This window comes from Nyctibius grandis, chromosome 2 (assembly GCF_013368605.1).
Source record: "Nyctibius grandis isolate bNycGra1 chromosome 2, bNycGra1.pri, whole genome shotgun sequence".
Taxonomy (NCBI): domain Eukaryota; kingdom Metazoa; phylum Chordata; class Aves; order Nyctibiiformes; family Nyctibiidae; genus Nyctibius; species Nyctibius grandis.
In genome coordinates this window covers 108,163,121-108,177,437 of record NC_090659.1, presented here as the reverse complement: position 1 = coordinate 108,177,437, position 14,317 = coordinate 108,163,121, and the positions used below count along the sequence as shown (strand labels likewise).

At 36.3% G+C, this 14,317-nt stretch overlaps 1 protein-coding gene across 2 annotated transcripts in view; it reads right to left on the bottom strand.

Annotated features, from left to right (window-relative positions):
• Window positions 1–395: 395 nt before the first annotated feature.
• The window catches only part of RDX (radixin), a 41,099-nt gene continuing 27,177 nt past the window's right edge, over window positions 396–14,317 (bottom strand). The window contains exons 6-14 of one of the 2 annotated variants that reach the window (XM_068395566.1): window positions 12,031–12,114; window positions 11,391–11,537; window positions 9,834–9,930; window positions 9,013–9,176; window positions 8,226–8,356; window positions 5,916–6,076; window positions 4,858–4,950; window positions 3,762–4,004; window positions 396–2,773 (exon numbers count right to left, since the gene is read on the bottom strand). In XM_068395566.1, coding sequence (XP_068251667.1) covers window positions 2,609–2,773; window positions 3,762–4,004; window positions 4,858–4,950; window positions 5,916–6,076; window positions 8,226–8,356; window positions 9,013–9,176; window positions 9,834–9,930; window positions 11,391–11,537; window positions 12,031–12,114 — 1,285 coding nt within the window. In that variant the 3' untranslated portion in view covers window positions 396–2,608. The remainder of the gene's footprint in view (window positions 2,774–3,761; window positions 4,005–4,857; window positions 4,951–5,915; window positions 6,077–8,225; window positions 8,357–9,012; window positions 9,177–9,833; window positions 9,931–11,390; window positions 11,538–12,030; window positions 12,115–14,317) is intronic. The other variant, XM_068395567.1, reaches the window with a different exon arrangement.

The window sequence follows — 14,317 nt, the reverse complement described above, 5'->3', positions numbered from 1 at the left end:
TTAAGACACTGACCTATTAAACTAAATTTCACTTAACCTGGGGCTAAGCAATATGTAGGCATTGACTGAAAGTTCTTACATTACCCACAGAGCTCTTATATGGCCAAATTACCCTTTGTTCTCAAGAAAGTCAATTTGCTTGGATGATTCACATCCTGTTTTGAACTGACAATCATCAGTGCTTCCTCCCAACTGCGTGTGGTAATTTCTTAAGCAGAGTACCATCCTCTAGGGATACAATTTGAAAATATTTCTTTTTAATTTCATTTTGACCAGAGTGTGAAACAAACGATGATCAGAATCTGTATGCTGCTCTGGAAAAAGGCTATTACAGTGCATTTAGCAAAGCTGTCAGAAAAAAGTGCATTAAATAACAACAATGGACCTCAGAGAAATTAACTGTATCTCTTTATTGTTAACCAATGAATGTTATCCAAAATAGTAGATGTAATTGTAGCTTAATTGTACAACACAAAACATGATGCTAAAGGAAAAAGGCATGTGGAAAATTACTTCACCAAGTAATCATTAAATGTATTCTTAGTATTTCTGCACCAGTAAGTGCTCCCAACTGCTGGTGACAGCAGCTATTACCACTTTGTTCATTGTGAAAATCCGTATTACAAATGGTTGTTCCTGGTTGTTTAGAAAAAAAAAATTCACACAGCTTTATAAACGGATCTAATCCATTTAGCCCTACTCTACGTATTGTAGACTTATGAACAGCAAACTTTACTGGTATTTTTTCCCAACACAAACTGATGTACCCGTGCTAGTGCACACTTTCCAGGGAAAAACAAAAACTCGCTGGAAGCACAGTATTTCACCTGCTACGGCAAACTGTTCAAATACTTCAGAAATTTGCTTAAACTTCCATGTATGAAGCCCATGAAACAAAAACTGTTCTTACAATGCACTGCAAGTAGAAACACCGACTTCCACCAAGCAGCATTTTGAAGCATGTGCACACTATCTGCACATCAGTCTTCAAGGTCAACCAGATATGTTTAGCCCCACAAACCAAAAATATATTAATGTATCTTTATTTTATTTTCATGATGTCACCCCACATAGCCAACCTTTAACTCCGCAAAATAAAAAAAAAGAAACTTAGTTGGACTGTTCATAAGAAATTTAAACCTATTGTGCATGAAAAAAATGTTTAATAAAATGGCAAATTTTAATAGATAAGTGTAAATTTATGAGTGCATAATATCAAACAGAAAACAGCTGAACCATCCTCAGAGAAAGCAGGGTTCTTCCACTGTAGATATTTACTAGGGTACTATAACAGAAGGAATAACAGCAGTCCTCATTAACTGCAAAGTTATTTCCGTAGTTCAATTTGTAAGCAAATTTCTCAAAAAGGCAGGTCTCCTTTTCAAGGGGGAAAGGATTTAATAACAGTGATCTGACATCAGATATGACAACTGCAATACTAGCTTCACTGAAAACTGAAGCTGCAAACACATTTACTCCAATTCTGGGAAATTTAATTTTGTATTTGGAAACCCAAAACCAAACTAACTCACACGCACATTCTACACCCCTCCCAGGAGATAGTATACCAGTGACAGGTTACAGCTTTAAAACACACAAGATACTTTCGCAATTTAAACTCAACAGAAGTCAATTAGACAGTATTTAGCACGATAAATCCATCTTAAAGTAAAACAAAATCCTAGGGGTAAGGGCTCCTAGCATTCTATGATATCACTGTGTAGTGATAGTCAATTTAAAAAGTTTTTTTCATGGTGTTTGAAGGACCAGTCATCATGTATATAGTAGTGAGGTAGGATACTGTCCCCTCCCTGGGACTGATGTTTTCATATGCTCCCTTGCCAGAAAGGTCCAGGTCTCCCTACTGCAAATAAAATAATTACAAGCAAATAGCACATGAAGCTTTTTTTTTTTTCCCCTTTGCTGCATTAGAACATTTTGTGCATCTAGAAGAATCACCTAGGAAAAGCAATACTTATTCAAGCCTATAAGCAGCCACGTGCTGCCCACAGGTAGTGTTCCATTTAAAAATACTTCCTGGAACTACCACCTGCCATCCAGACCTTTGTGAACAGGTAGGCAAAGAAAACCATCAATGATGACAGGACATGAAACACCAAAGAATTTTGCTTGGGAGAAAAAAAAAAAAAAAAAAAACAAAATTGAAAGTCATCAATAACAAACTCTTTACAGTGTAGCTACATTGAAAAATGTAATTTCAAACTTCATACTGAAATAGTACCTATCCAGTTTCAGTTCAGTTCCATTCTTCCTTCTGTTTCTTAATGTTTAAGCAATACATACACTTGTCAGTCATTATATACTTCACATCAGTTTCCAAATAAAAAAATAAGAAACAATGAAACTGAAAACATGATGGGGAAAAAACTGCTATTATTCTCCACACCCTCCCCCGGAAAAAGCTAGGGATGACAGACTGCCTTACTGTTGAACAGCTTCCCCTAAATTTGTCTTCTAGCCACTGTAGTCAAACTGGTATTAAGTGCTTTGGCAAAGTGGGGTGCAATCCATCAAACCTGCAAAGGCCTGTTTTTTTCTCTGTTGGTGGTTCAGCTTTACGAGGAACATATATGCAAAATAACAGCTCTCACATTGCTTCAAACTCATCAATACGCTGCTTTGTATTGCCTTGTCGGATTTGTCGAAGAGTCTTGTACTTATCACGGCCTGCTTTAACATTCTCAGCATGAAGGACATCATTTTGTGTTTTCTTGGTTTCATCTCTGGCTTGAGCCAACTCAGAACTTAAAGCCTGTTGAATAAAATATTTGCATTTAAGTGCTTTGACTAATCTTTTAATGACTCTGGAATTTCTGATAACAACTATTCTGCAACTTGGATAAGGATTTCTTGAATGCCAGTCTACGAAATGCTTGTTGTGCTGTTCAGTAACTCAAGTTGTGAGGTCTATCAGAAAGACTGCAGAGGGAAAGAGAAGGAGAGCAGAGGATTCTTTCCTTACATAACTGTGGGCATCAAACAAACAAAAAAGGCCTCATACCATAACATCCAAAAAGAAAGGGACCAGAAGGATAAAGCAGGAGAATGACCTTATTTTTCAGTTTCTGCTTGACTAAAGACAGCTCTTGTTTATCTCCCTGATCCTGTTCAGTGACTGGCCAAGCAGAAAGGATATTACACATACACGCTACTGAGATATTGATGCCAGAAAAAGAAGCAGCTTTCCATTTCTTTTATTTCCTTCCCAAATATACATTTCATAACCAGCCAAAGGGTTACCACTAACATAGATTATTATACTTTGAGGGGTAAGACTAGTCTAGGAGAAGATGCTCCATTTCAGGGAAATAAGATTAATCCAAAATGGGCATAATTCAGTTTTTGCATTTACAGCATCTGTGTGACTGCAAATAAACACAAATACTATTAAGCAAGCCTCTGTTCATACCACTTAATGCACTTCAGTATTGAGAAAGGAAAGCATTATATTTTAACACTCAGTGTCCTGGACATTATATTATTATTAGAAACATTTACTGGCCAATGTGACAACGTACTAATACTTTTAAACTGTAAAGCACAATGTTACATCCAATCTTTCTATCTATTCCACTTCTAGAACACTATGAATGATATTGGTTGGTAAATTAGTAATAAACCTAGTAAATGATAAAAAGGCTGTTTCCTTGGCACACCATAATTTCAATGAGATTTTTGACAAATAAAGAATGAAAACCCAAAGCCTGAATTATGTTGATACAACTATGAATCTTCATTACCTGGAGCTGTTTCTTAACACGTTCATTTTTCTGTGTTTCTGTTACCCGTTCTTCCTCACTCCTGTGATTCATGACACCATCAGAAGACAGTTCTGCACTGGCTTCAGCATTGTTCTCATCATGTTCATCGTGTTCATTCTCTGTTGGAGGAATAACTGGTGGGGGAGGAGGTGGAGGAGGAGCAGACATCACAGATTTCAGTTCTTCTTTGGTCTTTTCCAAGTCTTCTTGGGCTGCAAAAGCCTAAATATAGTGAACAGTACTTAGCATCTTTTAAAATTATTTACGAAGTCAGGAAAATCAAAATAAATATTTGAGATGTTTTCAGTCACATGGAAACTGTCCTTTATAAACGACATGACTAGCTTATGCACTGAAAATTGTCAAATAGGAATACAAGGCAAAAAAGATATGACTCAAAATCAGCTGTACTGGAGTCTGGCTATTTCCAGCAGCAGACAAGAGTGAGAGAACAGGCCAGTCACACTGATTGCTTTCCAACTTTCCTAGCCTCCTGAAATTTGAGGCTCAGGGACTTCCTAAATCAAAGGTGAGGTCTTTGAATTTCATATTTGACCAGAACTTATATTAAGTGTTCGTTCAATCACTTTTTGAACCTGTGCACATGATTACTATTCACATACCATAGCTAATTACAGATTTTGTGAAGAAATACTATTTTGCTTTAAAGTATTATCCAGTCGCATTTGATGTGCCTTTATTATTGTTCTGGTTCATCTTTCCACCACCGCTCATGATTTTATAAATCTCTCTCCTGAGGTGTTTTCTTTTCCAACACAAAATTCCAATCTATTTCATCACCATACATAAGGAAGCCATTTCAAATCTGTGACCATACCTTTGTGATGAGAATTCCCGCCCCCTCCCCCTTTATGACTATTTAATATCAAGAAATCAGTTAAATAGAAGTATAGGCTGGCTTCAGCAGACTGGAGAAGAAAAACCTTTAAGAAAGGATTCTCTGAAGCCTAAGGGAAAGAGAGAGATTGAATCCCATGCACTTCCAGTGGGATTTCCACACTCATCTCCCTTAGTTTCTTTGAAGTCTTGACTTCACACAGCATGAGCTCATTACTTTGTGCTGCCATTCTGAGGCTTCCTCTTCTTTCTTTTTCTTGGCCTCCTCTAGAAGTGCAATCTTGGCAGTGAATTCAGCAAGTTCTGCTGCCTGAAACAAACAAAACAATGAAGTAGAAGTTTACATTTGGTATCATTTTGGTTCTGCAGTGCAACAAAGCAGAGCCTTTGCTGTGATCTGACTTGAAAAGAGTTAGTTACATGCATCACTTCTCTGCTAAAAACAGAAATTTTAAGCACACATGACAGAGGGAATGAATCAGTACTCCTGCCTGATGGAAATAAGTCCAGAAAAATAGTATTTATCTTCTGCACTTCCAAAGCTTGCGGGGAAAGAGCAAGCTGTAGTTTCAAATTAGCATTTGGGGCTGTTTCAGTTGAATACAACTTTAATGGTTCCACCAATAAGATTATGATTCTGGATCATAATCTCAGTATCATTAAGCTAAAGCTTGCCTTCAGAATTGTGTGCTAAGTTTACAGAAGATCAAAAGCTGTTTTATAGTTGAGAAATCATTTCTTCTACTGTTTTGTCAGTTATTATGCACAAATCTTGAATTAGAAGTAGTCCAGCACAAAATGTGAGAAGATACTGTAAATGCTCAAAACAGAAGGGGAAAAAAACCCCACCAAACAACAACAATAAATCAAAAAACCCCACAGTGTCACCAACTCCCCACCTCCACCATCAAGCTTCAGAACAGACCTGCTTCAGAAAACAGGCTTCCCAGTGGACTACAGAAGGAAGCTACTCTTGTTCTCAGCTGGATAAACCTGACACTATCAGAACGAGAATGTAGTGGGTGTTGTCAGTCTGAAGTATCTACTTCATCATTTAATTTCCTACAGCCCCAAACTTTTTTTTTTCCTTGCAAGTGGTGGCAAATCTAATGTAGCTTTCTAAAAACGTTTCCACAGTCTGTAACGGTATTTCACATACTTCTATGGTGTTTCAACGTACTTGCCCATTTGACAAAATATATATAACCAAGAATAAAGGCTGAATTTTCCACTATCTTTTTCAATTTGTTTCAAAATAGGGTTAAAGCTCCTTACTAGCTGTTCCTGGTTCTTCATTTGATCAGCTGCCTGCTTGGCTAGAGCAGCTTTAGCTTCTTCAGCTGCTCGACGCTCTTTTTCCAGGCGCTCTGCTTCCTCTTTTGCACGCTTTCGTTCTTGATCCAGTTCTAGAGCTCTTCTAGTCTGTTCCTCTAGCTCTGCCGAAAGGAAAGTTTGCAGACAAGATATCATTCCCTAACTCTTCCTCATATGTAACACAGATAACTGCTGTAACATGCTCAAAATAACCTAGAAAGCTGACAAAGATTTACAAGGCTGCCTCAGGCCAAGAAGAGCTGTTGAGCACGTTACCTGAAGCTATGCTCTGTGTCTGATTTCCACCCTCCACCCCCTTTAAGACATACTCTGGAAATACTTCATCTCACCTGACAGTTCTCACAGCCCAGTGTTTCAGGAAATTATCACTTCACTGATAAACACACAAATATATGTATATATACATGTACTCTTACTACTGAGGAGATTTTATAGAAATTAAATCATACTCTCTTACAGTAGAAAAGCCAAAACGTCTTCTACTCTATTGAAATGCCTGACAAAGATTCATTAATTGCAACAGACAATTTAGGCATGTGCCTCCAGCAAAATGACCTAGGACCCACTGGAAGGGTCTGAAAAATTCTGCATAGAACAGAGCCAAAAAGGTGCAAAAAGGAAAACTTTAACTCAAGGGAGGGATAATAGTTGTCTAGCTGCCTGGTTAGCAAAACATTGCAATCTAAAGGGCAGAACTCTGATATGAGTGAAATAGGGAGAAATAATAATCTGCCAGTACTGCAAGGTGAGATTTGCACAGGCGACAATACACTCCTCTGACGCGCAAAATGAAGCGACTGTGAAAAAAGTCTTTCTGAAGCTCCTTGCTGGTTCTAATGGTAAATCTTCCACTATGTTTTTCTCTAGGCAAAGCTGCCATAGATTCCTTCACCAGAAAACCTAAACAACTTCTCAGTTATTGAAACAGTCTGTTTGCCCTTCATCATATGCTTTAATACTAAAAAAGCATCTCCCCAGGTATGCTGACACATGCTTAACCTTTGCACTTGTAGTTTTAAGTAGGTCTCATGTTATCAATGTTCTTCAGTTGGTTTCCCAGGTCTACTACTTCAGTTATAAAATGAAATGAACAGCATAAAGTATGTGGAGTTGTACAAATGCAATACTTCGAAAATAAAATAAAATGTATGAATATTTAAACACACTACTCAAATAAAATCTTCCCGTTAAGATGGAGAACACTTAACTACCAAGTCAACCACAGAACGCAGACACCATTTACATAAACACTTTTCCATACGTGAACGGAAGGCTAAGAAGACCAGCAACACATGAACATTACGTATTGTATCAGAAACTAGACTATATGGCTTACAAAAGTTACGAGAAAATATACGTTGTTAAACCTCCAGAATCACCCTGACACTGTTTTGTCCTGAGGTAAATAGCTCTCCCTTAAACAATTCCAAGGCACAGTTCATGTGTTACCTGTCTGGATGTGTCCAACCTGTTCTGCATTGAAAGACTGAAAAATACCAGGGTAGAGCTAGAGAATAGTGCCTGGCATACGTAACTTATTTGTGTAGATTTAGCCAGTGGTTCTCTCTATCGTGCCCAAAGTCAACAGTTATGAACAAAAGAGAGGAACAGAACTTTTATGAATGTGAACCAAACCTGAAGCAAAAAAAAAGAACATGGAGAGGAGGGACTGGGAAGCAGTGGAGTCAGGGACTCTACGGGGTAGTTCAACACAAAGAACTGTGATTAGTGAAACTACGTTTATTCACTAACATCTGAGAAGATTTTAAAGTTCTCAAATCTTACAAGGGAATGGGAAAATGAAGGAACAAAGAATTTCCAAATTAAAAGCTAAATTCAACAAAATCCTAGAGAAGTGCTTTGAATCTTCCCCTCCAAATTCCCTGCTCCCTCCAACTCCAGGTTTTCAGCACTGTAAGCATTTAATAAGTCTGAGTTGAACTGTGTACACATTAATTTCCTTTTTATGAAAAAAAAAAATTGAAACTTTTGCTATATTAGGAATTGTGTTTATATTGCAAATACACACATATGCACACTCACACACCATCTTTTAACTCTTAACATTGAAAAATAATCTCTCTTTTTAAATTAAATAATACACCACTAAATTCTTGGATTTATTAATAAAATAATTTTAAAAACCCAAACCACAAAAAAAAAATACCAACAGAATTGTGGAACCAAACTACCCAACTGAACTAAACATTGTCATCAGATGTAAGAAATCCAGGACCAGTAAGAGCTCACCTTTCTGAGCTTTCATTGTTTGTTCCTCGATTTGTCTTAAGCGTTCCATTAATTCTTCCTTTTCACGCTCTATTCTTTCCTTTTCCTTTTCTGCTATCTCCCTTTTCTTCTTCTCATTTTCTAATTGTGCCCTGAAAATGGTAACGGTGTTTTTTTTTAAGTCTCAAACATTAAATTCTACTCTAAGTATTCTGGTAGCCTATTTTTCAGTTTACTCAGCTAGTAGAGAAGCACGTAATTTTAAATGTTTCAAATTTAGTTTACAATGCAAGAAGAAACAAGTTTCTGTTTCAAAATACTGGTCAGAAAAACAATTTACAAATAGAATTGATTAGCAACCTTGGTTATGGTTCAGCCAGGTAAATCCACAATTATACCTGCATTTCAGATATGGCTGATGTTTCATCTGGGCTAGAAATGGCAACAGTATTTTTTTAAATATACAAAGGTAAGCCATGGCATTCTTCGCTGAACTTGCTTTAAAGGTTCACCTGTAGAGGTTCACCTGTAGAGTATAAACATCCCTAAGAATCAAGCAACTGAGAGTTAAGACTTTCACAAAAACATAATGAGAAACAACGGTACAGCTACTATTACTATGCTGAAAGCTCAAAAAAGATACGGCTTTCTATTAAGACAGGTGAGCCATGCCAATCCACAAACTACATATTACAGAAAGAAAAGCAGCTCTCTCTTCTAGTATGCTAAGATGTCTGATATTCTATGACTTAGTTTTCTTAAAAGGGCAGAAGAATTTTTTTCTGTTTCATGGAAGTTTGTTAATTACCTTTCCAATTGTTTCTGATGTTTCTCCTCTCTAGCTTGGGCCTTCATCTGTTGCACTTCAATTGTATCAGGTTTCCTCCTCCTCATGTACAATTCATGATTTCCCATACACAGTGCCAAAATTCGCTTGTTAATTCTCAGACGGGGTGCATAAAAAACAAAATCCTAACAAAAATAATTGCAGCATATCCATTAATCTAAAAATACATTTGTGACAAGACTCAAAGCATTACTGCATGCTTGTATTTGTTAAATTTAAACTTAAAAGTATTTTGACCTTCACTCTGAGCAATCCAATACCATAATCTATAAATCTAGTTACTGTCAGGAACTTGCAAGATAAATTCAAAATTGCACCTGGATTTCCCCATGTAGAGGTTAGCTAGTTTACACAAAATAACTTATTTAAACTTCTAAAAAAGTGAGACTATTCTCTACACTATTTCTGAAGAGTTCTGACCTAGAAAGTCTCATGAAATGGGCTGCTGTAATACAAAAAAAAAAAGAAAAACAGAAGTAGGGGGCCAGAGAATTTAGCATCTTACACTGTGGCTTCTCATCACAGAATATTAGTTGACTTCAATTTAAAAAAACAAACAAACAAAAAAACCCCACCATACTTAGGAGTATCAACCAGAATGAAAACAGAGAAAATAAACATACCACACTTCAAAATAAAAGTTTCCTTTTGATTACTGACTATTCTACCAATAAGAATAATAAATGTCACAAAATATTTACTCATGCCATAATGCTAGAGCAAGTCCCTGCAGGCTTAAATCTCTTCATAGACAAAGGCATACTATTCTACACACTACTTACAGGGGCCTTTTTGTCAATTGGCTTTATGACAAATTTTTTGTCGTTAAAAGAGATGTTTCTTATTTCACTCCAAGGAAAACCAATCTTGGGTGTCAGCCTTCAAAGAGAAAAAGTTCTCATTAGAAGCAGCAAAGATGTGCACTTTACTTACGCTCACTAAGTCTTAACTCCATACTGTTTCCACTAAATGTAACAGTTACAAAACATAACAGTTGAGGCATATTTTGATAGACAAATTTTTTTACAAATTATTCCATCAAATGAATAAATTACATAAAGAGTAAATTACATGGCACCATAACAGAAGGAATTTAGAAATTTCTATCTGTGACTTATTCTACTATCATTAAACAGATGCTAAACATCACAATCATGTACTGACTCTTTATAAGCTACTTATAATTTTATTTTCAGTGAAAACAATCAATAACTATTTAAACTTGAGAAAAGTCTGCCATTTCAAAGACCGAAATTAAATTAGCCTTCAGCAATGTTGTACTTCAGTTTAACTTAGACATAAGATATGTGTTCTTACATTTCCAAAGTTCAAGTTATTTCCCTTGCACCTTAAGTAAAATAAATTCAGTTTAGAAACTGTTACAACGTTATGCACCAGCTGCATAACTAAATATTTTTCTCCATGAGCACAGAAGGTTTTTTCAATTTATATTATCTTAATTACAAGCATGAGAAAATATTTAAGTATTTGATTGCTAACTATCAGGAGTTAAAGAATACCAAAAATTCGTTGATTGTTCAATCTTATCTGACCACTTTCTGAATATTTCCTTCTTTCAGGAGCTATATTGCCATCTAATGGCAATTAAGGCTTACAGAATTTTGTTACAGAGTGTATACATCAAAGAGCATTAAGTTCGGGTAACAGCTGTTATCTGGTGTTTGGCACATCATGTTTAACTTCAAATCACTGTGAAAGGACTGTTGACATCAGATACTACTAACAAATGTTTGGAAAGAAACAAAATAATAAGTCTGTTCTTCTGTTTTCAGATTCTTCAAATTGTGTACATTTCAGCTTTACCCCTCTTCAAGTAGGACAGAACCTTTGATCTCTATCAGGTAACAAGATTAATCTATTTTCTTTGATGTCTAAAAGGTTTCAATTTTAGATACCAAAGTTTTTCATGCTCTAATCCTAGTCTCTGCTCTTACAAAATGTTTCTCATTAAGTATGTTGCTCAACTTCTCAATGTCCTTATCATCCTGACTGAAGAGGCAGTCTTGAGGGAGTGAAAAGTACAGAAAGAAACCATATAAAGATGGTCTAGCTATCATACATCCACATTAAGCAATGTAAATTTAAATTTACACAGAACTGCTCTTCCTTTCCCTTCTTTTGCATCCCTATTTAATCCTTAAAATTCAAATATTCTGCCAGTTAACATCTATCTCTCTTTTTCTCTCTTTTACCTAGATTAGAAGGTCTTTGAGAACCTGTTTTGCTAGATGTTATTGATCACACAATAAGGTGGGTTTTGTATAATCTCAGATAGGATCTCCTAGGACAGAACTGCAAAATGCGTATTAGCCACTTACTTATCATCATGCTCATAAATATTCAGACCCAAAGCATCAACTCCTAGCCACAATTCAGTTCCTTTTTTATTCTTTATTTCAAAATAGTTGACTCCATACATTTCCAAGTCTTGTGCTATCTTAAGGTATTCCATCATAGAATCTTCCCTGATGAAAGAAGAAAAAAAATGGCATAGTGTAGACAAATCAAAAGCACACTGTAAGAATAAAAGAACTGCAGAATAACTAATTAGTGTAAAATTTAGTTAGGAATTAAATCTCTCTTCTTTGAAATTCATGTTTATATTGATTCAGATACTTGTAGAGTTCTACACCCTAATACTTAAGTATAGTTCAATCACTGCTCTTTGTCTTTTCACCCTGTGAGCTAAGGAAATAATAAGTATATTTTAGAGGCAGGCAACTGTGGACAAAGGCAGCTGACAACCTTACCAGAAATCATGTAGGTAAGCCAAGAAACTAACTGGAAACTCAACCCTCACCGAAGCTTTCATGGAAATTTTTGGTAACTGCCTACCCTGGTTGGAACAAAAGAAAGCAGTTTCCAAACAAATATAACGTCTCCCAAAACACATCCTAATAATAATAATAATGATAATAAAAAACCTTAAAGGTCTTGGAACATTTTCTAAGTAGTTACCTTAACATTCCCCTGTGCTCTTCATGCCAATTTTGTATTCTTTCTTCCCACTGTTCTTTTGTCAGTTTGTGCTGTTCTAACACACTGTGAACAGAAGTTGTTGCTATTAAATGACACTGACAACGAATTTAATCTCTTAAAGTTGTAAAAATAAGTTTGGTTACGCAGCATAACAAATGCTTTAATTGAAAAACCTTAAACATGACTTCCTATACACTGCTCACCTTTTTAACCCCAGCAGACACAGAAACTGTATTTCAACAAATAGAGTTTTAAAATAGTGTGAAATCACTTATTTTTTCATAGTATTCTATACTCTTTGTAATATAAAAGTCACACCATGGCATATCTCAGCTTTCAGTAAAGTCATAGAAGGTAATGTTTGGAACACCTGAAAATACAGACCTATAAAACTCTCATACAACAATGCTGCAAATTAATCTCTAGGTATGCACAGATACACTCAAGCTTTCATTCTGGTGTTGTTTGAAAGAAAAAGTAACACCTTAAGACAAGTTAGCAGACTAGTTTGTTGTGGTTTTGTTTTTTATGAATAAAATCAGTAGTGAAGCAGTTTTCTGAAAACTATTTGAGGTTTATCTACAGCAGGCTGCAATGATGGAATTATGTTTTGACCTACTAGAACTTTCAATGTAGTACTGCAGTAAGAAATCAAATGCATGTAACTTTATTATGCTTTTATTCCATGCACCTAGCATTTCAAGCACTCCTAGAGAAATTATTTTAAAGGACAATTTAAAAAAAAAATAGAAACTGCAAAATAATCTTACTAAAGAAGTCAGAACAGTTGCTTTCCCTTCCTTTCTCTTCACTCAGGAAAGTAAGAATTTACTACATTTCCCTACATTTTTTGCAATGTATAATAAGGAATAGACTGAGTGATGCAGAAGATACTAATGCAGTGTTTCTTCTGTTATAGGATCTTTCTGTCACTCAATTTGCTACTCTCCCGCACATCTAGTGAAGTGCACTTTTCAGTGGGAGCCATATCACATTTTGATTTGCTTAGTGTGCATCCCTATCAACAGGCTTTCCTCCTGAAAACTAAGGGAGGGGTTTTCATTTTTGCACCTGCACAAAGCTAACGTGTTCACAACTAAACGATGCAAGAACATGCAATGACAAGACATCTTTTTTGTTTGTTTTTCTCATCTTTAGCCTTGAATATAAGTATAAGCCCTAAATATAACACTTGCAGAAGCCTGTTACAGAATGCACAAAGTAGAACAGCCTGCTTTGGCTGTAATAATCTAAAACCATCCTGGCAATTATTTACAAGTTTCTATCACATAAAAAAATTAATTCCAAATCTTCTAGGACACAATTTATTAAAGAAGTTCAGTAATTAAATCAGGCCTGATTATTACATTGTGATATTTACATTGTGAGCTGCTTTCCACCATTATTTCTTCTACTTCCTCCACCAAATATTCACAAAATGTTCAAAAGCTTTCATAGCAGTACAACGTAAAGCTCACAATAAAAAAAATAAAGGGTGAAACAGGATATTGCAAAATACACTGTTCCAGGATTATGTCATACAAGTGCCCATCTGAAAATAAAAGCCCTGCTCCCAAGCTCTTCTTCACAGAATGGTTGAGGCTGGAAGGGACGCCTGGAGGTCATCTTGTCCACCCCTCTGCTCAAGCAGGGTCTCCTACAGCCAGTTGGCCCAGGACCACGTCTAGACAGCTTTTGAATGCCTCCAAGGAGGAAGACTCCACAAGCTCTCCAGGCAACCAATGCCAGCGCTTGGTCACCCTCATGGTGACTTGTGCTTTCCTGGGCTTTCCAAATTAACTTAAATCTCTACTTCTACAGAAATTCTTTGCACTTTCCTCTTTTTAAATTGAAGCTGAATTGAAAGGCACAAGACAATGGGCACAAGTGAAATACACTTGAACACAATTTTTTATTTTATTTCTTTACTGCAAAGGTGGTCAAACACTAGAACAGGTTGCCCAGAGAGGTTGCAGAGTGTCCACCCTTGCAAATATTCAAAACCCAATTGGAAAAGGCCTTGAGCAACCTGCTGTAATTAGAATAGAATATTTCAGCTGTAGATGACCTACAACAATCATCTAGTCCAACTGCCTGACCACTTCAGGGTGACCAAAAGTTAAAGCATATTATTGAGGGCATTGTACAAATGCCTCTTAAACACTGACCAGCATGGGGCATCCACCACCTCTCCAGGTGACTCTACTTTGAGTAGGGGGACTGACTAGATGATCTTCAGGGCTCCCCTTCCAACCTCAAATGATTT